The sequence below is a fragment of the Oncorhynchus mykiss genome, chromosome 11 (genome assembly GCF_013265735.2).
Source record: "Oncorhynchus mykiss isolate Arlee chromosome 11, USDA_OmykA_1.1, whole genome shotgun sequence".
NCBI lineage: Eukaryota > Metazoa > Chordata > Actinopteri > Salmoniformes > Salmonidae > Oncorhynchus > Oncorhynchus mykiss.
Window position 1 is genome coordinate 60,757,006 of NC_048575.1, and position 22,872 is coordinate 60,779,877.

The following is a 22,872-nucleotide window of genomic DNA, read 5'->3' on the forward strand; positions in this document are numbered from 1 at the left end:
AGAGTGTACTGTATGACAGTGATAGACCGTTTCGTCAACATGAAAGAGAGAAGGATGGCATTGGTGTTTCTCTACAAGTAGGTTGAGTCAACATGTTTTTCTAGTTCCACGGACATGCGTGTAAACAGATTAGAAGCATGGATAGCCACATATTTAGCTTACATTGATTGGACTAAATTGTTTTTGGTATCTTTTAGTTGTCACTGTATTAGACTAAGCAGAGGTGATGAATTTGAAATGGTGCTGGAATAGTGGAGGCAGCTCTTGTTTTCTTTGTGACTTGTGGTAACTCTCTGTGGTTCTAAATCAATAGTTGTTTAGTGGTCCGAAAATGTCAGAAACATTAACTTGCTTAATCATGCTGTAGGTCATGCCTGTTACATGCAATATGTGTCGTGGACTTCACTGGGCAGAGGTTGCTATCCGGTATTGTGATAAAACAAAGGTGTGGTTGAATTTATTCTGCCACTGTCTTATTTTCCCGGCCTTTATTAGCCTAAACATCACAGTCGTGGTTAAATGATCTATGCTACAGAGCGCAAAAGTTGCGCATCTTGATTGTTGACCAATAGTGCCCCACAGTGGAGGTGTCATAATACCCATAAAACCTAGCAGTCAAACAGGGAAATAGTTCCAATTGTTTTTCAAACATAAATTTTTTCCTTATGGAATTTTAGAAACACTTAAAATAAAAGCTGTGTTTTGTGGTAGGCTTACCTTAGCGTGATGTTTTGATAAACGTGTAAATCTCTCCCAGACAAGGTGACTTTTATCAATCTGTCGTTCTGCACCTGAACAAGGCAGTTAACCCACTGTTCCTAGGCCGTCATTGTAAATAAGAATTTGTTCTTAACTGACTTGCCTAGTAAAATAAAGGTTTAAAATATATATATATATATATATATATATATATATATATATATATATACATATATATATATATTCAGCTCTATTTACTCTCAGATCTGAAAATACTAATTAGCATCAAAGTAGACATGCAAGACTACAAATCCCTGCAAACTCTTGCACGTCATCTCTAGCTGACACCTTTGCTAAAAGGTATTGTGTCAATTTAGAACTTGCACAAAACAGTTCACAGAATTGTAAATTTACGGAAATGAAGCCAATGTATTCATTACTACATTAGATAGTTAATCCAGATATTCTTAACTTTGCCTCGATTCGGCAGACTCGTCCAGATCTTGGCATTTGTAGTTCTTTATGTTAGCCACATTAGCAGCTAATTAGCGGTTAATTTTTTTTTTTTTTTGGGGGGGGGGATACAGGCAAATATATTGATAAAAGTCACCTTATCCTAGAGAGATTTACACCGTTATCTAAACGTCATGCCAGGGTAAACCTACATGAAACACAGCCCTTATCTGAAGTGTTTCTAAAATCCCTTATGGGAAAAATTAATGGGGGGAAGCTGTTAGAACATTTCCTTGTTTGACTGCTAGGTTTTATGGGTATTATGACTCTTACTGTGGTACTGTCAATGATCAGCATTGATAAGGGGATACCTAGTCAGTTGTCCAACTGAATGTATTCAACTGTAATGTGTCTTCCGCATTTAACCCAACCCCTCTGATCATTGGCACAAAGGCTGGTTCAAATATCCAAATTAGTGACCAGAAAGAACTTGTTTGGAGGAAATGAGTAGGCCTATGTTCATCATCCATATAAAATACAGTTTAGCAATCTACTAGTGACTTATTATTGCCTGAACAATAGGCTACCTGGTGATTTCATTGATCATGTTGCAGATAGCCCGTTGCCAACCAAACAAGTCCTATGTGTTTAAATAAGCAGCTGTTACATCGCACTGCCTTCTATATTACGAGATGAAGATGTGACATATTTTGGTGAATTTATTATGGTATTTGTTAGGAAGAACAGGGCTAACCCTCAAGTGCTGGTACGGTGCAGACCAACCTGGTCTCAGAGCATTTCATATTATTCTGTAAATACATCGGAGACCTCCATTTTAGTATGGTATGTATTAATTTCTGGATGGCATCCCCCATTTCGTATGATATATTACAATTTGTATTATATGTTACGAATTTGCAAAACATACAATATGTTACGAATTTGAAAAACGTATCATATGTTACAAATTGTAGCTAGGTGGCTAACGTTAGCGGGTTAGGGTTAAGTTTAGGAGTTAGGAGTTAGGTTAAAGGGTTAAGGTTAGGGGAAGGGTTAGCTAACAAGTAGTTTACGCCACCATCAGTAACCAAGCAGTAACCAAAAAGTAGTAGCAAAGTACTTAAAAAGTAGTTGAAAAGTTGCTAGTAATCAAATTCGAACTTGCATCCTTTGGGAACATACGCTCACCCAACCAACCACCCTACTTTCGTTTTTGCCTTAAGTAACAAGCTGTCCTATGTAAGCATACCAAATGAAACATGCAGTGGGGCAAAAAAGTATTTAGTCAGCCACCAATTGTGCAAGTTCTCCCACTTAAAAAGATGAGAGAGGCCTGTAATTTTCATCATAGGTACACTTCAACTATGACAGGCAAAATGAGAAAAAAAATCCAGAAAATCACATTGTAGGATTTTTTATGAATTTATTTGCAAATTATGGTGGAAAATAAGTATTATTTTTTTTTCTTTTTAAGTGGGAGAATTTGCACAATTGGTGGCTGACTAAATACTTTTTTGCCCCACTGTATCATATTAATTTGAATGTCCTGAATATACATTAACAATGTTACGTCTAGTCTTGGAGACCAAGCTGCGCAGACAGAACATGCTTTCCATCTACCAATTCTGCAACCTCTGCTACAAGCAGACCATATGATTTTGCCTGCTCTGGACTCTAGAGAAGTGACATGATATATCCCTTGTTGATATTGGCTGCTAACATGAATGACTTTCAGTTCCAAATGCAGGTCTAAAATGCAATTTATTTCTGCGTTTTGAAAATGTATCAGCGTTTATGGGTATAATGACAGGCAACATTTATGCTCCCGAGTGACGGATCCGTCTAAGGCACTGCATCTCCGTGCTAGAGGTATCACTACAGATCCTGGTTTGATTCCAGGCTGTATCACAACAGGCCGTGATTGGGAGTCCCATAGGGTGGTGCACAATTGGCCCAGCATCATCCAGGTTAGTTTGACCGGGGTATGACGTCCATTGTAAATAAGATTGCGTTCTTAACTGACTTTCCTAGTTAAATAAAATGTAAATAAATACACAGCAGATGTGCGTGTGGGGGTCACACGTTTTGTACCACTTCTTTTTGGGTGTTGTGGGTCAAAAAGTGTGAACCACTGGGATACATGATAGAGGCAACACATGGAGAGGGGTTGGATATAGTAATGGTAGGCCAGTATTTCTTAATCTTCTATTTTTACTGGAATTGTATTGGTAGTTCTTAATATGTTCAAAATAATGTGTAAAATAGGCAAATGTACTCATCAGACTGTGCTGCTTTCCCTTGTAATAATTGCTCAATCATTGACCATGGTTGCGGAAAAAACATGTTTTGTTTTGTGTAAGTACATAGTCTACACCAACCTTTTGGGGGGTAACAGCAGACTAACAGCAGACACTGTCTCAAACATTAATTGGTCTACCACTCACTAGGCTTCATGTATATCGGAAACAGTCTAATTGATTGTGGACCTATGCTTTATTAATTGTAGGTTATAGGGCCTACCTAGGCTGTTAAATATGCTAGTTCAATACATGTTTAACCCTGCATTCATGATACATTCTCACACACAGAGCAAGATATTCTAACCATGTATCCCTTCCCTTCTTTCCTTGTTGTCTTCTATCATTCTTTCCTCCCTCTCTCAGCTGGCAGCATCGCTATGGGAACTGGGTCAAAGTCACATCATATGATTCAGGATTTCACCCCCCTCTCTCTCTCTCTCTCTCTCTCCCTGTGTCTCATTCTGTGTTTGTCTCCCCCCCCCCCAGATGGCCGACTAGGCTGACAGGAAATAGAAGTTAAGTCTGCTATGGTGCACAGAGCTACTGTGATTAGCCTGTATGGGGTAGATATTCTGTCTGAATTGAATGATCAGGGGACGCAATCTGTATCCTTGTCTAGACCAGTTGTTTTCTCTGCCTAATATCCAACTGTCCTTACCTGAGCCTGCCATGCATAGAGTTATTATATAGTCTGAGACAGAGACAGAAAGGAAGCCAGTGTTCAGTAGAAACAACATGGACCTGTGTGCTCTCTCTATGGAGAAAACTGGAGGTCGGAGGAGGAGGAAATAAGTGGGGTCTGTTAACCCCAAGCGAGCAAAATGCTACCTGAGTGACCTCACGTCCTGTGGGCTGTAACTAGGTCAGAGGTCACAAACAGCGGAGAGAGTCTAAATCTACGGTCTCAACATTTCCAGTGATGCCACCCACTGACAGGCTCATGCTAGCATGCTGCACAGGGGCGGATTGGCTGGACCATTATTTAGTTGGATGGGCTGGTTGAAATTGACATACAGAAATAAAACAATTTTAAAAAAGGTGACATGGGCCTATTAAGATTTTTCTCTGTTATACTAATCTATAATGAGCCTTTGGCTGATTAGTGGGCAAAGACTGGCCCCCCTACCAAGACAGACCAGCCTGGTTTTCTAATAACGGAGGTGACGCAAATTCAAAGTCAAACACGACATCAGCAAAGAAACCTGCTCCGACTCTGTCTTCAGCTATTTTATGGGTGGCTTAGACCATGATTTGGTCAAACAGTAAAGAGCATTATTCTCATGATTCCTGTAACGAAAGTGCCTGCCCTGTGCCCTCGCTGAGGCCTGCTACTGTGATGAGCGAGCCACTTTCCTCTCCCACATCTGCTCAAGAGAAAAATGCATTTAAAAATAAAATTGTGGGAAAGACACCTCTTTCGAAGATTAGTCCTGACCGTAAGCAACAATTTGTTTATCTTCATTAGACCACTTTGTTCCAATATTTCTGCAATTCAGTGATATTTATTCCCATAGTAATTCGCTATGGATCCATAACTAAATAAACATCGGTATTTTGAAAGAGTTTTTATCATTATTTTATTAACGAAAGCATAAAGATGTTATGATTATTTACATTGCATGTTCAAACTAAAACAGACTGGCACTAAGAACAGTGGCAATGTTTCCCTAGTCAGCGCCATTATTAGTGCAATGCCCCTTAAAGTGTTGCTCTGTGCTACCCAGTGTGGGGTTCACCCCCCCCCCCCCCCCCCCCCCCCCCCCCCCCCCCCCCCCCCCCCCCCCCCCCCCCCCCCCCCCCCCCCCCATGGGCTAGGTCTGTCTTCTGTGCACGGCTCTGTAGGCCCATCCCGTGCCTACTGCCCTCATGCCTTGAGCCTTGTGCGCTTTCAGTGGATACAGCTGGAGAACTGCAAGCCAATCCCATTGTGCGCCACTCGGGAGCCATGACCAACATAGATTGTCCTGCTAATGATAGGGTTGATAATATATCTGTGAGAATATCCAAGGGGCTTTTATATAATTCTAAATTAATAATATTTGCTTTGTTTAAAAAAATAACAATATTTTGGAGATTTTGTTTTTTCAAATAACATAAAATGAGAGAGGGAAAAGGCCATTGAAGAGGGGGTGAGACATTATTACTCATGTGTAAATAAAGCCAGTTTGTTATTTTAAATGATTTCTTTCTGTTTTTAGAGGAGGAGAAACCAAAAACCTACAGTCATCTCATGGGTCTCCCAGTTGAGGCCAGTACAGGTATTGAACCAGCATCTGTAGCAACACAGCTTGCACTGCTACTCAGTGTCTTAGACCGTTGTGCCACTTAGGCGCTGTACAACGTGACCAGTGGGCTACACTACAGTAAGAGCAAAATAATCCTGATAAAATAAAATAATAACCTTAGTGTAACAACAGTTTTAGTAAGTAATACTGAAGTCGTGCACAATTATCAGTTTCTATGTAGGTTTGTCGCCCGTTCATTGTCAGTTAGAGACACAGTAGGACCCAAAAGCATGATCAGTGCTCTAACTCCCCCTTGCGCTGGTCTGGAGCAATGAATTGGTGACGCAGCGTACCGTACTAAACCACAAATTACCTCGAAGTACCGCAGCATAATCGCAAAACTTTTAGTGGAGGAAACACTGTACGGATGTAGTTAATGTGTTGAAAAAAATACCAGCATATTCTGGAGTAAAATATAGCAACTATAGCCTAATTGTCAACCCAAAATTCATGTCAATCACTGGATTAGGTTGCACATCCAAAATATCTTGACTCATTCATTCCTGCTCAGATGTGATAAATGAAACAACTTCGCAGCATGTTGGCGGCACGCACCGTGATGTGGGGCTGAATTCTTGTCCCACACACACACACAACAAAACCAACTGCAGAGCGATAGAAGGAAAAAGTAAGGGTGCAATAGCATGTTTATTTCTAAACAAGTATTCAAGCATAACAATATGAACAAACATGTTGTCTGTGTTTTAGTTTCTGTTTAATTCATGATGTTTGAAGGCTGAAGAGTGCCGTAACAGACAGTAGGGGGTAACTATGGGAACAAGCCCAACACTAGGCCTACTGTGGGCTCAGCACTAACCAATAGTATCATACATGCACACTGCTACTGGCATGTTTAGATCTGCCCCAGCTATAAACCAGTGGAGGCTGCTGAGGGGAGGACAGCTCATGATAATGGCTGGAACAGAGCAAATGGAATGGCATCAAACACATGGAAAGCATGTGTTTGATGTATTTGATACCATTTCACTCATTCTGAGCCAGCCATTACCACGATCCTGTCTTCCCTAATTAAGGTGCCACCAACCATATCGTGTAAAATATTTAGAAATTAAAGCACTTTTTGTACAATGAACAAATTCACTTATACTGTATGTGTATTAAAGTAGTGAAAAGTTTAGTATTTGGTCCCATATTCCTAGCACACAATGATTACATCAAGCTTGTGAATCTACAAACTTGTTGGATGCATGTTTTGGTTGTGTTTCAGATTATTTTGTGCCCAATATAAATAAATTGTAAATAATGTATTGTCACGATTCATTCAAGACTATCTGTAATCATGGTAGCATACACATTAATGTAGAAGTGTTTAGAAAGGTATTTTATAATTATTTACAATAAAAGTGACTCCAAAATGACAATACATTATTTACCATTAATTTCTATTGGGCAAAAAATGATCTGAAACAATCAAAACAAACAACAAATGCATCCAACAAGTTTGTAGTCTCAAGCTTGATGTAATTTAAAAACAACTGTGTACCTTTATTTAACTAGGCAAGTCAGTTAAGAACAAAGTCTTATTTACAATGATGGCCTAGGAACAGTGGGTTAACTGCCTTGTTCAGGGGAACAGTGGGTTAACTGCCTTGTTCAGGGGAACAGTGGGTTAACTGCCTTGTTCAGGGGAACAGTTGGTTAACTGCCTTGTTCAGGGGAACAGTGGGTTAACTGCCTTGTTCAGGGGAACAGTGGGTTAACTGCCTTGTTCAGGGGAACAGTTGGTTAACTGCCTTGTTCAGGGGAACAGTGGGTTAACTGCCTTGTTCAGGGGAACAGTGGGTTAACTGCCTTGTTCAGGGGAACAGTGGGTTAACTGCCTTGTTCAGGGGAACAGTGGGTTAACTGCCTTGTTCAGGGGAACAGTTGGTTAACTGCCTTGTTCAGGGGAACAGTGGGTTAACTGCCTTGTTCAGGGGAACAGTGGGTTAACTGCCTTGTTCAGGGGAACAGTTGGTTAACTGCCTTGTTCAGGGGAACAGTGGGTTAACTGCCTTGTTCAGGGGAACAGTTGGTTAACTGCCTTGTTCAGGGGAACAGTGGGTTAACTGCCTTGTTCAGGGGAACAGTGGGTTAACTGCCTTGTTCAGGGGAACAGTTGGTTAACTGCCTTGTTCAGGGGAACAGTGGGTTAACTGCCTTGTTCAGGGGAACAGTGGGTTAACTGCCTTGTTCAGGGGAACAGTGGGTTAACTGCCTTGTTCAGGGGAACAGTTGGTTAACTGCCTTGTTCAGGGGAACAGTGGGTTAACTGCCTTGTTCAGGGGAACAGTGGGTTAACTGCCTTGTTCAGGGGAACAGTTGGTTAACTGCCTTGTTCAGGGGAACAGTTGGTTAACTGCCTTGTTCAGGGGAGCAGTGGGTTAACTGCCTTGTTCAGGGGAACAGTGGGTTAACTGCCTTGTTCAGGGGAACAGTTGGTTAACTGCCTTGTTCAGGGGAACAGTGGGTTAACTGCCTTGTTCAGGGGAACAGTGGGTTAACTGCCTTGTTCAGGGGAACAGTTGGTTAACTGCCTTGTTCAGGGGAACAGTGGGTTAACTGCCTTGTTCAGGGGAACAGTTGGTTAACTGCCTTGTTCAGGGGAACAGTTGGTTAACTGCCTTGTTCAGGGGAACAGTTGGTTAACTGCCTTGTTCAGGGGAACAGTGGGTTAACTGCCTTGTTCAGGGGAACAGTTGGTTAACTGCCTTGTTCAGGGGAACAGTTGGTTAACTGCCTTGTTCAGGGGAACAGTGGGTTAACTGCCTTGTTCAGGGGAACAGTGGGTTAACTGCCTTGTTCAGGGGAACAGTGGGTTAACTGCCTTGTTCAGGGGAACAGTTGGTTAACTGCCTTGTTCAGGGGCAGAATGACAGATTATTACCTTGTCAACTCAGGGATTCAATCTAGCAACCTTTCGGTTACTGGCCCAACGGTCTAACCACTAGGCTACCTGCCACCCGCCATGTCATCTTTGTGTGCTAGAAATATGGGACCAAATACTAAACTTTTGACTACTTTTAATACACATAAGAGAATTTTGGGGGGAATATGTACAAAAAGTGCTTTAATTTCTGAACAGTTCACCTGACAAATCCAAAGTGCTGGAGTATAGAGCCAAAACAACAAAAAATGTGTCACTGTCCCAATACTTTTGGAGCTCACTGTACATGTATAGTTGTATACCCAGCCTGGATGCATGCACCCAGAGTCTACTGACACTACAGGAGCTCCAGTCCATCGCTGAATAAATCAAACAACTCATTTTATTTTGACTGGTTACAGACACCCAACTGCATCATAGAGTCATATGGTATGATACATCAGTTCCATCTGTCTTTAAACTTGGTTGAATGTGCTTTTATGACCCCCCCCCCCCCCACCACAGGCAACACACACACATTCTCTACTAAACCCAGTAACCCCATATGATTCACCAAACCATGGCTCACCAGCATTCTGCTGACACAGCTGACTGAGGGGATGAATCGATAAATGGTTTTGAATAGTAGAGGGTTGTGTGTGTGTATATATATGTGTGTGTGTGTGTATATATATATATATATATATATATATAAATAATCAGGAGTTTAGAGCCTGCTGAGGGCCATGCGGAGCATCAGAGCCCCAAGTAGTAGAGCAGGGCTGGCTCCCAGACCACTAGCTGTGTTATTGTGCTCCCCGTGGCGGTGGCCCTTATGGGGCCCGTTGCAGTCGTCCGAGAAACAGCACTCCATCTTGGCTTCAGAGTTGCCATTGCGGGACTGATCACAGAACGCCTTGTAGGAGCATGACTTCATCACCGTGTCTGAAACAGGAGGAAGGGAGAGAGGAGTAAGGAGAAAGGGAGTGGGGAGGGACAGGAAAGGTGTGAGGAAGGAGAGTCAGTATTGGCTTATTCTAGCCCTGTTGAACCATGGTTTCATACTCTCCTCCTCGTCCTTCAATCTGCCTCTTTTTGGCCCTAGCCCCGCTCCCACTTTTCCCTCTTCTTGGCCCTAGCCCCTGCCCCGCTCCACTTTTCCCTCTTCTTGGCCCTAGCCCCTGCCCCGCTCCCACTCTTCCCTCTTCTTGGCCCTAGCCCCTGCCCTGCTCCCACTCTTCCCTCTTCTTGGCCCTAGCCTCTGCCCCTGCTCCGCTCCCACTTTTCCCTCTTCTTGGCCCTAGCCCCTGCCCCGCTCCACTTTCCCCTCTTCTTGGCCCTAGCCCCTGCCCAGCTCCCACTCTTCCCTCTTCTTGGCCCTAGCCCCTGCCCCTGCCCCGCTCCCACTTTTCCCTCTTCTTGGCCCTAGCCCCTGCCCCTGCCCCGCTCCCACTTTTCCCTCTTCTTGGCCCTAGCCCCTGCCCCTGCCCCGCTCCCACTCTTCCCTCTTCTTGGCCATAGCCCCTGCCCCGCTCCCACTTTTCCCTCTTCTTGGCCCTAGCCCCTGCCCAGCTCCCACTCTTCCCTCTTCTTGGCCCTAGCCCCTGCCCCTGCCCCGCTCCCACTTTTCCCTCTTCTTGGCCCTAGCCCCTGCCCCTGCCCCGCTCCCACTTTTCCCTCTTCTTGGCCCTAGCCCCTGCCCCTGCCCCGCTCCCACTCTTCCCTCTTCTTGGCCATAGCCCCTGCCCCGCTCCCACTTTTCCCTCTTCTTGGCCCTAGCCCCTGCCCCGCTCCCACTTTTCCCTCTTCTTGGCCATAGCCCCTGCCCATGCCCCGCTCCCACTTTTCCCTCTTCTTGGCCCTAGCCCCTGCCCCGCTCCCACTTTTCCCTCTTCTTGGCACTAGCCCCTGCCCCGCTCCAACTTTTCCCTCTTCTTGGCACTAGCCCCTGCCCCGCTCCCACTTTTCCCTCTTCTTGGCATTAGCCCCTGCCCCGCTCCCACTTTTCCCTCTTCCTTGGCCCTAGCCCCTGCCCCGCTCCCACTTTTCCCTCTTCTTGGCCCTAGCCCCTGCCCCGCTCCCACTTTTCCCTCTTCTTGGCACTAGCCCCTGCCACACTCCCACTTTTCCCTCTTCTTGGTCATAGCCCCTGCTCCGCTCCCACTTTTCCCTCTTCTTGGCACTAGCCCCTGCCCCTGCCCCGCTCCCACTTTTCCCTCTTCTTGGCCCTAGCCCCTGCCCCTGCCCCGCTCCCACTTTTCCCTCTTCTTGGCCCCTGCCCCTCTCCCACTTTTCCCTCTTCTTGGCCCTAATCCCTGCCCCTGCCCCGCTCCCACTTTTCCCTCTACTTGGCACTAGCCCCTGCCCCGCTCCCACTCTTCCCTCTTCTTGGCCCTAGCCCCTGCCCCGCTCCCACTTTTCCCTCTTCTTGGCCCTAGCCCCTGCCCCGCTCCCACTTTTCCCTCTTCTTGGCCCTAGCCCCTGCCCCTGCCCCTGCTCCGTCCCACTTTTACCTCTACTTGGCCCTAGCCCCTGCCCCGCTCCCACTCTTCCCTCTTCTTGGCCCTAGCCCCTGCCCCGCTCCCACTCTTCCCTCTTCTTGGCCCTAGCCCCTGCCCCGCTCCCACTCTTCCCTCTTCTTGGCCATAGCCCCTGCCCCGCTCCCACTCTTCCCTCTTCTTGGCCCTAGCCCCTGCCCCGCTCCCACTCTTCCCTCTTCTTGGCCCTAGCCCCTGCCCCGTTCCCACTCTTCCCTCTTCTTGGCCATAGCCCCTGCCTCACTCCCTCCCACTCTTCCCCCTTCTCTCCCACAGACACAGCGGGTTGTGGTTGATAAAAGCTGCTGGGAACTTATCCAGAAACCTCAGAGATGAGAGAACACACACACACACACACACACACACACACACACACACACACACACACACATACTGATTACAGAGGAACGGAGAGAGACTGCTGACAAAAGAGAGAGAGAAAGATGTATGTAGTCATCAAATTTGTGTGGCCATTAATGTAGTGTGTGATGTATTATAGTAGCATAAAGACATATTTATTTAGCATTAAAATCAGTTTTGTACAAGATGTGTTCATGTCAGTTCCACAGTAGCTAGAACACTGCTAATATACACCCTATGCAGCCTCAATGGGGGGAATGCTTTAGTCTAATTACACATAACTTCTCTGTTCTCTCATCTCTGTTCTCTCATCCAATCATATAGTGGTGATGGTGGTGTTGTCCTAGAACTAGCCTGACATCTAGAGTCTGAAAAGAATGCTGCAAGCTTTGGTCACAAAAGTTATTTTTGTGCAGGGGGTGAGAGTTTGTATGTGTGCTTACTCTGTCCTGTGATGGTGGAGCAGGCGTCGGCGAATTGAGGGCAGGTGGTGGAGCCTTGTTTGATACAATCACCCTCATTGGACGCTACGCATGAGTGACACTTCAGTGCATGACCTTTAGACATGAAACAGGAGAGAACATCTGAGATGAGACTAAGCAGCATTTACAACTAGCACTCACAGACAGACTAGCACTCACAGACAGACTAGCACTCTCAGACAGACTAGCTCTCACAGACAGACTAGCACTCACTCTGAAAGAAGTTGTATCCAGGCTACCGCTCAACATAATCCTACCTCTCTGTCTCACCATGCACACGTTGTCTCTGAGGAACTAGGAGCCCATAACAACAAACTGATATCTGATGATGTACAAATAACTCTAAGGCTGTGTCTGTGACAACTCAGACTGACCCTGGCCATGTTTCCAGTCCTGTCAACCCTTGGGCTTTTATGAACAAATAAGACCACGCTGAAACAGCAAAACACACAGACAACCAGACAGACAGGTGAACACAGCCCTTCACTAGCACTTCAAAGCACACCTTCGTAATATTGAGTCGCACCTCCCCTTTTGCCCTCTGAACAGCCTCAATTCATTGGGGCATGGACTGTAGAAGGTGTCGAAAGCATTCCACACAAGCATTCCACCCTACCAATATGATGACTAAAATTGAAATATGACCATCTGGTACAGTTATGAATTGTGTTGACCTATGGTTAGGGTTTGCATCGACTACTCTCTGGGTCAATTCCGTGATCCAAATGAGCTCTTATCATTCCTTTGCCTCCCATCAGATAAACAAGACATCATTTTTAACCTGAACCCAGCTTTAACACTACCCAGTAGACTAGATTCAGACCCACCGTTTAACCCCTTATAAACTCTTAGAAAACCCTGAAACCCCTAGAAGGTCCCCCTCTAGTTGAGTAAATAACCCTGCCAGCTAAATGTAGAGAGACTGCCAGCTACATGTACAGAGACTTACTGTGGCAGGCCAGGCATACCAACATCAGCAGAGCCAGGACAGTCTTCATAGTGCTGGATGGACGGTGTGTGTGTCAGTGTACGTTTGGGAGTCCAGTGCAGTAGTGGGAGCAGATAACGGGTAAATACAGAAGAGAGAAAAGAGAAGGGGTGTCTTGGGGCATTAACATCTTAGCCCTAATCCCTATCACACCCAGCGCCCTCTATTCATGTGTGGACTTACCCAGAGTAGTTTTGACAGGGTCAGGTAAACTCTCAGTGCCGGTGTCTGTACTGTACTCACTCACTCAAATACACACACACACACACACACACACACACACACACACACACACACACACACACACACACACACACACACACACACACACACACACACACACACACACACACACACACACACACACACACACACACACCTTCGTGGGCAGCACACACACCCTGTGTTAGCTAAGTGATCAGTGAAATAGTACAACCACGCTGGGTTGTCACATACCGTTCTCACCAACTACAGGGAAATTCAACTTCAAAATATGTCACTCGCATGCAGTTGCCCTCTAACTCAAGGTCATAGCCTCATAACATCCATTTAGCAATGTGTGTGTTTCTGTGAGTGTGTTAGAGGTCATTAGTACTGTGTCAGCTGAACACTGTTCCCTGTTCATCTGCTAGCCCGGGGCAAGGTTATAGTTCACTCTGGCAGAGAGAAGATGGCAGAAACTGAACATTCAGTAAAGTCAGGGATTGTGAGTGTGCTATGTAGCTGTGATGTCAGACCCAACCTATGATGTCAGACCCAACCTGTGTAACTGTGATGTCAGACCCAACCTGTGATGTCATTTCCAACCTGTGTAGCTGTGATATCAGACCCACCCTTTGATGTCAGACCCAACCTGTGTAGCTGTGATGTCAGACCCAACCTGTGTAGCTGTGATGTCAGACCCAACCTGTGTAGCTGTGATGTCAGATCCAACCTGTGTAGCTGTGATATCAGTCCCAACCTGTGATGCCAGACCCAACCTGTGTAGCTGTGATGTCAGATCCAATCTGTATAGCTGTGATGTCAGACCCAACCTGTGTAGCTGTGATATCAGACCCACCCTTTGATGTCAGACCCAACCTGTGTAGCTGTGATGTCAGACCCAACCTGTGTAGCTGTGATGTCAGACCCAACCTGTGTAGCTGTGATGTCAGATCCAACCTGTGTAGCTGTGATATCAGTCCCAACCTGTGATGCCAGACCCAACCTGTGTAGCTGTGATGTCAGATCCAACCTGTGTACCTGTGATATCAGTCCCAACCTGTGATGCCAGACCCAACCTGTGTAGCTGTGATGTCAGATCCAATCTGTATAGCTGTGATGTCAGACCCAACCTGTGTAGCTGTGATGTCAGACCCAACCTGTGTAGCTGTGATGTCAGATCCAACCTGTGTAGCTGTGATATCAGTCCCAACCTGTGATGTCAGATCCAACCTGTGTAGCTGTGATATCAGTCCCAACCTGTGATGCCAGACCCAACCTGTGTAGCTGTGATGTCAGATCCAATCTGTATAGCTGTGATGTCAGACCCAACCTGTGTAGCTGTGATGTCAGACCCAACCTGTGTAGCTGTGATGTCAGACCCAACCTGTGTAGCTGTGATGTCAGACCCAACCTGTGTAGCTGTGAACAGAGAAAGCCATGAGAACACAGAAGCCATGAGAACACACTCCCTTATTCCTAGTCATGTTTACTCAGCACACACACTACACATATTAGTCAACATAGTCTGTACAGTAAAAGTCAGTACAGCTGAATGCTTCTTATTCACTTTACAAATATTAATGACAATGCAAAAAGGGATCATTGGTGATGTACAAACCGTTAAAAACAATATTATCTAAAGAAACTTTCAATGAAGCTACAACTTCAGTATGGCACAAAGATGTGTATTATAGACACTGGCACATGTATGTATGTCTACGTGGTGTTTCACTGCATGCGTGTTACATTGTTTAACTATGTCATCCACAGTGCAGTGTGGCGGAGGGGGAACTAGTACTGTGAGCTGGTGTGAAACTCTCCACTGTGGAAGAGTATTTAACAGAACCAGGTTAGCTGAGAACAGTGAAGCAGTGAAAGGTGAATATGAGAAACACACTGTAACTTTCTATGCTACTAACTAGGTGCTGCAGTAAAACACAGTGATTCCATCCCAAATGGCACCCTATTCCCTATATAGTGCTCTACCTTTGAGCAGGGCTCATGGGAGCTCACATAATCCCTGAACAGTTCTCTCTACCTCCATGCCGTAACGTTTCATACCCAAATACTACAGGTGCATATCCATGGCCACAGGAGATTTTAAACAATTTGGGATTTTGAAAAACCAAATCAAACACTCTCCCAGTTTACGGTATTTGTTTTAACTTCACCATATCCAGATTTCCACTTACTGAGTGTACTACTCTCTGCTCCACCCCTCTGGCCTGAGAAAGAGACTAACCAGGTACAGCTGAGGACAGTGGGAAACCCTCCCTTCCCCTGTGCAGTTGTGCTGAAGTCGTACAGAATACACAGTCACTGTACAGCTCCTCTTCCTCTGCTAACACAACACCTCATGTACAGACAGGAGAGAAGCTTTATATTTCCCAGGACAACCCCCCACCCCACCCCTATCTATAGTAGTGCATTCTAACCATGAACCTACTCCCACCTCCCCCCTCCCTATAATAGTGCAGTTATACAAAGGGGTCAAGCATAGCTCATCCCTGACCCCTGACTGTCCTGGAGCCTAGAGAGTGTCTACCTGGTCCTGCCCTAGTCTCCTAGTGTTCAGAATAAATACCATTTGTACAGTACCATATGTACAGTACCATATGTACAGTACCATATGTACAGTACCATATGTACAGTACATCTCAGCCAGGGTGTTTTGTAAGTGTGGGGTTTATGTGTATAATATATTAATAAATGCTTAACAAAATGTTATCCTAAGTTAAATAAGCACAAACCTGTGCAATGCCAAGACAGCACATTATATTGTGTTTATGTTACAGTACAGAAAGACAAACGGGTGTGGGGTCTTGCGTGGTAAATAATGACCAAGCCAAAAAGGTGAGTCCACATGTACATAACACAGGCTCAAATTACACCCTATTCTCCAAATACTGCACTAATGTTGACTAAGAGAAATGGGTTATCGTATGACATTTGACCAGTACAGCAGTACGAGGTGCAGGCGCCCTGTGGGGAAATAGAGCTAGCTGCTCATTGGCTGGAGGCATGCACAGGAGTACACTATATGTTGTAGGCAGGGTTGGCTTGGTGGGTCAAGATTGGTCGATTCGGAAGTATGGAATCTCTCTCAGTCAGTTCTGCCCATCTTTGCGATGAGCTCATCACAGATCTTGGTGAGCTCCTCGATCTCCTCGGTCTGTGAATAGACAGAAGACCACGTCAGGGAGACTGGTGACTCAGGACTTAGGCCTGGAGTTTTTCCTGTTCAGATCACCTAGTCAGCAAAAAGCGTTGGCCATTACCTTTTGTTGCAGGGTTAGCATTAGCATGTAGCGTTAGGGTTGTGTGTATAGAGACAGAGGACTCTCGTGCCCAAAAGGCAGTTTTAGTAAAAGTGAAAGTGAAAGTCACCCAGTAAAATACTACTTGAGTAAAAGTCTAAAAGTATTTGGTTTTAAATATACTTAAGTATCAAAAGTAAATGTAATTGCTAAAATATACTTAAGTATCAAAAGTATAAATCATTTCAAATTCCTTATATCAAGCAAACCAGACGGCATCATTTTCTTTAATTTAAGGATAGCCAGGGGCATCCTCCAACACTCAGACATCATTTACAAACAAAGCATTTGTGTTTAGTGAGTCCGCCAGATCAGAGGCAGTAGGGGATGACCAGGTATGTTCTCTTGATAAGTGTGTGAATTAGGCAATTTTCTTGTCCTGCTAATCATTCAAAACGTAACGAGTACAAAAAGTACATCATTTTCTTTATGAATGCAGTGAAGTAAAAGTTGTCAAAAATATGAATAGTAAAGTACAGATACCCCAAAAAACGACTTAAGTAGTACTTTCAAGTATTTTTACTTCAGTACTTTACACCACTGGGGTTAAGGAAGGATCACATAATTCCATCCAGTTCATCAGAAGGGACCAGCCAATGAATTATACTCGTGAGCAAACACTCCATTACTGCATGTGGCAGTAAATCACCAATATTGGCTTTATACCTGTTCAAACACACTCCAGGTGGCAGTATGCTCCCTTTCTGTTTGTTTACCAACTCATAGAAGTAGAAGAAGAACATTGACTACTTCGAAATGGAGATGGCCTCAATGGAGCTGCCCATGCTCTAACAGACGCCATAATGGTACAGATACAGTGTTGCATCCTTTAACTATCTCTATGGTTGTGTGCTACCATCTGCTCTAGTCCTAGCAGTGGGCGTTAGCATGTAGCTAGGTAATGTTAGCCCTTACCTTTTGCTGCAGAGCTTTCTCCAGAGACTCTACCCTCATCTGCTCCTTCCTCAGGCTGGCGGTCAGAGCAACACTCTCAGAGCTGGCCTTGCTGCGTACCTGGGCTATGTCCTCATTAGCCCTGAAGGGAATAGGAGGGGTTGGTAGTTACTGATAGACTCCTCTGTGTGTGTGTGTGTGTGTGTGTGTGTGTGTGTGTGTGTGTGTGTGTGTGTGTGTGTGTGTGTGTGTGTGTGTGTGTGTGTGTGTGTGTGTGTGTGTGTGTGTGTGTGTGTGTGTAATCATACTTGTCTAGCTTCTCCTCGGCGTGGAGTTTGAGAGTCTGGTATCTCTGCTCCTCCTGCTTGACTCTGGCCAGATACTCCTGAGCACACTTCTTCAACACCTCCTCATTCTACATGCACATAATAGTAGAACCACAATGTTACACATAACTAATATATGAGCTCAAAGACTAATCGTAGTAAGGTCAGACTGTTCGTGATCCCTGAACTCAGACCCCTAACCTTCTTAAAGCCGTCCAGGGTGCTCTTCATGTTCTCGTAGCGGCGGAACATACCGGACAGCGAGCGCTCTACTGAGTTCAGGTCTGTTAGCGCCGACTCCTTCTCCATGCTTACAGCTTGCAAAGACTTCTGGGAGCTCATGGTGTTGCGCTGTTGGTCCTCTGACAGAGAGAGGTCACACAGACAGGTCATTTTATGATTCCGTGCATTGAGGCCACCACTACATTTATGTAGAGGAATGTTTGAAGAGGTTTGGTTGACCTAAGCCACTCACCAATCATCTGGGCGATGGTCTTCTCATACTCTGCCACTATCTTTCTGTGAGAGAGGAATGACTACTTATGAATCTTGATTAGCTAAAAATCAGTCTGTTCACTGCTCAGCACACATCACGTCATTACTAGCCTCACAGTATAGTTGAGGTGAATGGTAACAGAATGGTACATGTGAATTGGCCTACAGTACCTCATCTCCATGACTTCCTGTCTGCTGTCCTCATACTTCCTCCTCCAGTCATTGGCCTCCATCTCCTTAGTGATGATCTGGCACAGGAGACAGTTATTACTATGTTACCCTGTGTGTGTGTGTGTGTGTGTGTGTGTGTGTACACGTGCATGCATGTGTGGTCTGTTGTTTAACTTACCTCCCCTCTGATGAGGGTGAGAACAGTCGTCTTCTCTGCCTCGCTGATGCAAATCGAGTCTAGAACCTCACTTCCTGTCTTCTTCTCCGTGTCACTTCCTCCCAGCTTGGCGTTCTTCAGCTGGCAGGTGTCCTCATACTGCAGAAACATAGGTGTCAACAACATAGCTCGGGCAGTAGGAGGCACTCTCATCAATTTAGAGTTGAAGTCGGAAGTTTACATACAAATACATCTAATTCAAATACATCTACATCAAATACAGTAATTTTTCCAACAATTGTTTACAGACAGATTATTTCACTTATAATTCACTGTATCACAATTCCAGTTTCTCAGATGTTTACATACACTAAGTTGACTGTGCCTTTAAACAGCTTGGAAAATCCCAGAAAATGTCATGGCTTTAGAAGCTTCTGATAGGCAAATTGACATAATTTGAGTCAATTGGAGGTACGCCTGTGGATGTATTTCAAGGCCTACCTTCACACTCAGTGCCTCTTTGCTTGACATCATGGGAAAATCAAAAGAAATTAGCCAATACTTCAGAAAAAATATTGTAGACCTCCACAAGTCTGGTTCATCCTTGGGAGAAATTTCCAAACGCCTGAAGGTACCACGTTCATCTGTACAAACAATAGTACGCAAGTATAAACACCATGGGACCCCGCAGCTGTCATACCGCTCAGGAAGGAGACGCGTTCTGTCTCCTAGAGATGAACGTGCTTTGGTGCGAAAAGTGCAAATCAATCCCAGAACAACAGCAAAGGACCTTGTGAAGATGCTGGAGGAAACAGGTACAAAAGCTCTAAAAACCACCATAAAAATGCCAGACTACGGTTTGTAACTGCACATGGGGACAAAGATCGTACTATTTGGAGAAATGTCCTCTGGTCTGATGAAACAAAAATTGAATTGTTTGGCCATAATGACCATTGTTATGTTTGGTGGAAAAAGGGGGAGGCTTGCAATCTGAAGAACACCATCCCAACCGTGAAGCACGGGGGTGGCAGCATCATGTTGTGGGGGTGCTTTGCTGCAGGAGGGACTGGTGCACTTCACAAAATAGATGGCATCATGAGGGAGGAAAATTATGTGGATATATTCAAGCAACATCTCAAGATATCAGTCAGGAAGTTAAAGCTTGGTCGCAAATAGGTCTTCCAATTGGACAATGACCCCAAGCATACTTCCAAAGTTGTGGCAAAATGGCTTAAGGACAACAAAGTCAAGGTATTGGAGTGGCCATCACAAAGCCCTGACCTCAATCTTATAGAACATTTGTGGGCAGAACTGAAAAAGCTTGTGGAAGGCTACCCAAAACGTTTGACCCAAGTTAAACAATTTAAAGGCAATGCTACCAAATACTAATTGAGTGTATGTAAACTTCTGACCCACTGGGAATGTGATGAAAGAATTAAAAGCTGAAACAAATGATTCTCTCTATTATTATTCTGACATTTCACATTCTTAAAATAAAGTGGTGATCCTAACTGACCTAAGACAATGATTTTTTAAAATAGGATTAAATATCAGGAATTGTGAAAAACTGAGTTTAGATGTATTTGGCTAAGGTGTATGTAATCTTCCGACTTCTGTATATGCAGATGATACAGTCTTATACTCAGCTGGCCCCACCCTGGATTTTGTGTTAAATGCTCTACAACAAAGCTTTCTTAGTGTCCAACAAGCTTTCTCTACCCTTAACCTTGTTCTGAACACCTCCAAAACAGAGGTGTGGTTTGGTAAGATGAATGCCCCTGTCCCCACAGGTGTGATTACTACCTCCGAGGGTTTAGACCTTGAGGTAGTCACCTCATACAAGTACTTGGGAGTATGGCTAGACGGTACACTGTCCTTCTCTCAGCACATATCAATGCTGCAGGCTAAAGTTGAATCTAGACTTGGTTTCCTCTATTGTAATCGCTCCTCTTTCACCCCAGCTGCCAAACTAACCCTGATTTAGATGACAATCCTACCCATGCTAGATTACGGAGACATAATCTATAGATCAGCAGGTAAGGGTGCTCTCAAGAGGCTAGATGTTCTTTACCATTCGGCCATCAGATTTTCCACCAATGCTCCTTATAGGACACATCACTGCACTCTATACTCCTCTGTAAACTGGTCATCTCTGTATAGCTGTCGCAAGACCCACTGGTTGATGCTTATTTATAAAACCCTATTAGGCCTCTCTCACCCCCATCTGAGATATATACTGAAACCTTCATCCTCCACATACAACACCCATTCTGCCAGTCACATTCTGTTGAATGTCCCCAAAGCACACACATCCCTGGGTCGCTCGTCTTTTCAGTTCGCTGCAGCTAGCGACTGGAACGAGCTGCAACAAACACTCTAACTGGACAGTTTTATCTCTTCATTCAAAGACTCAATCATGGACACTCTTACTGACAGTTGTGGCTGCTTTGTGTGATGCATTGTTGTCTCTACCTTATTCCCCTTTGTGCTGTTGTCGGTGCTCAATAATGTTTGTACCATGTTTTGTGCTGCTACCATGTTGTGTTGCTACCATGCTGTGTTGCTGCCTTAGGTCTCTCTTTATGTAGTGTTGTGTTGTCTCGTCGTGATGTGTGTTTTGTCCTATATTTATATATTTTTAATTTTTACTCCCAGCCCTGTCCCCACAGGAGGCCTTTTGGTAGGCCGTCATTGTAAATAAGAATAAATTAAAGAGCAGGAGAGGAGTTCCATAAATTCCTGACTGGATGTTAGATTAACGTGACCCTAATCCTGATTTAGTCACAATGTCAGTGTGGTGTGTGGCAGGTTCAAACTGTTTATAGGTCATTTCCATCTGCGTGTTTCACTCAATAATAAAGTGATTATAGTCCAATGCAATATAGTGTTTATTGGAGGGTTGTGGTGATATTCTCATCTCCTCCATTCAGAGTCGTACAAAGACATCTCTGTATTGGCCCTACCTTCATCAGCCTGGTGCACAGGAGCTCTGAGGCTGTTTACACAGGCAGCCCAATTCTGATCGTTTTCCCACTAATTGGTCCTTTGACCAATCACATCAGATATTTTTCAGAGCTCATCTGATTAGTCAATTAGTGAAGAAAAAAAACTGAATTGGGCTGCCTGTCTAAACACAGCCTGAGAGGGAGATGGTAGTTTGAACTTGAGGTCTTGTTCCTCAGTGGCAGAGTTAAGAGTGGTTACTTCATCTCTTTCTCTCGCCCTACCCCTCAACCCTCACCCTCCTGTTGTCCTTCCCTGGATTATAACTCAGTCATATACTAATCCTATGGGTCTGGTAATCTCAATCCCTCTATCACCTGATGAGCTGGAGATGATGACAGGCTGAGGAGCTCGTGGTCAGTTCATGTACAGTGTGGGAGTAAAGCTACCATGGTACTGTACTGTACTGTAGTGGGAAACAGAGCACTGTTAAGCACCGGGTGGGTAGACCAATGAAGCCAGTCACCATCACCATCCCAGACAACCAGGTACAATAGCACTAGCTCCTCAACATCACTGTCAACACAGCTCTAATCCACTAGAAACATGATGATAATAATGATGGGCCAAGATCAGCTAGATGGGATGGTGATTAAGTAATTGACTAACCCTCCTAACTACAGTGACATAATGTGTTCTGAGGACACGTCTGCTCACTAATGTCTCCATCTAGTAGTCACCAGGGAAATCACATGATTTTGATGGAACCATCACTAGGTCCTTGGTCTCTGAAGTAGGCCAAGCTTTCTGTGGGCTATTAACAAGGCATTTTGTGGTACTCACCATAGAACAGCAGTCTGACTCCTCTGATCTGCCTGACACACTCAGTTCTGTCCCTGGGAGAGAAAATGAAATGTCACAAAAATATCTGTGTGAAATATCCCACACTGTATTCTCATAAGGAACTATTCTATTCTGACTCCAGTCACTGGGAGCGCCATGTGCTACTGCTGCTGCCTGACCAGAAGGGGGCAGTGTATGCCTGCAGCACAGAGGGCATGATGACACAATTCTGTCTCATAATAAATCTGTGAGTTGACAGATAGAATCTACTGTATACATCTCCCCAGACTAGACAGAGAAGAACTGAACAGAGCAGAGCAAATTAGAACAGACAATAAGGTCAACTCAGATCAACAGAAGAGAGCTACAGTAGAAGTGTGTTACATGCAGCCTGAGGGACTATTGATCTGGTACAGTCTGTCTACTTCCTGTCACACTGCTGGGGTTCTGCTGTTGGGCTCATAAGCACACAGACCCACCAGTCATACAAAACAGCAAGCTACATGACTCATACAGCCTACACTAGTGGTTGCGCTGAGGGAGGGGAGGGAG

General features: G+C 44.8%; 1 protein-coding gene across 3 annotated transcripts in view; it reads right to left on the reverse strand.

The window, feature by feature from the left end:
- Positions 1-14,640: 14,640 nt before the first annotated feature.
- Positions 14,641-22,872, reverse strand: part of LOC110536139 (transforming acidic coiled-coil-containing protein 1) — a 36,446-nt gene continuing 28,214 nt past the window's right edge. For all 3 annotated transcript variants that reach the window (XM_036935997.1, XM_036935995.1, XM_036935996.1), the window contains 8 exons: positions 22,321-22,373; positions 18,556-18,693; positions 18,378-18,454; positions 18,187-18,230; positions 17,913-18,073; positions 17,694-17,800; positions 17,407-17,527; positions 14,641-16,346 (listed from right to left, as the gene is read on the reverse strand). In XM_036935997.1, coding sequence (XP_036791892.1) covers positions 16,278-16,346; positions 17,407-17,527; positions 17,694-17,800; positions 17,913-18,073; positions 18,187-18,230; positions 18,378-18,454; positions 18,556-18,693; positions 22,321-22,373 — 770 coding nt within the window. In that variant the 3' untranslated portion in view covers positions 14,641-16,277. The remainder of the gene's footprint in view (positions 16,347-17,406; positions 17,528-17,693; positions 17,801-17,912; positions 18,074-18,186; positions 18,231-18,377; positions 18,455-18,555; positions 18,694-22,320; positions 22,374-22,872) is intronic.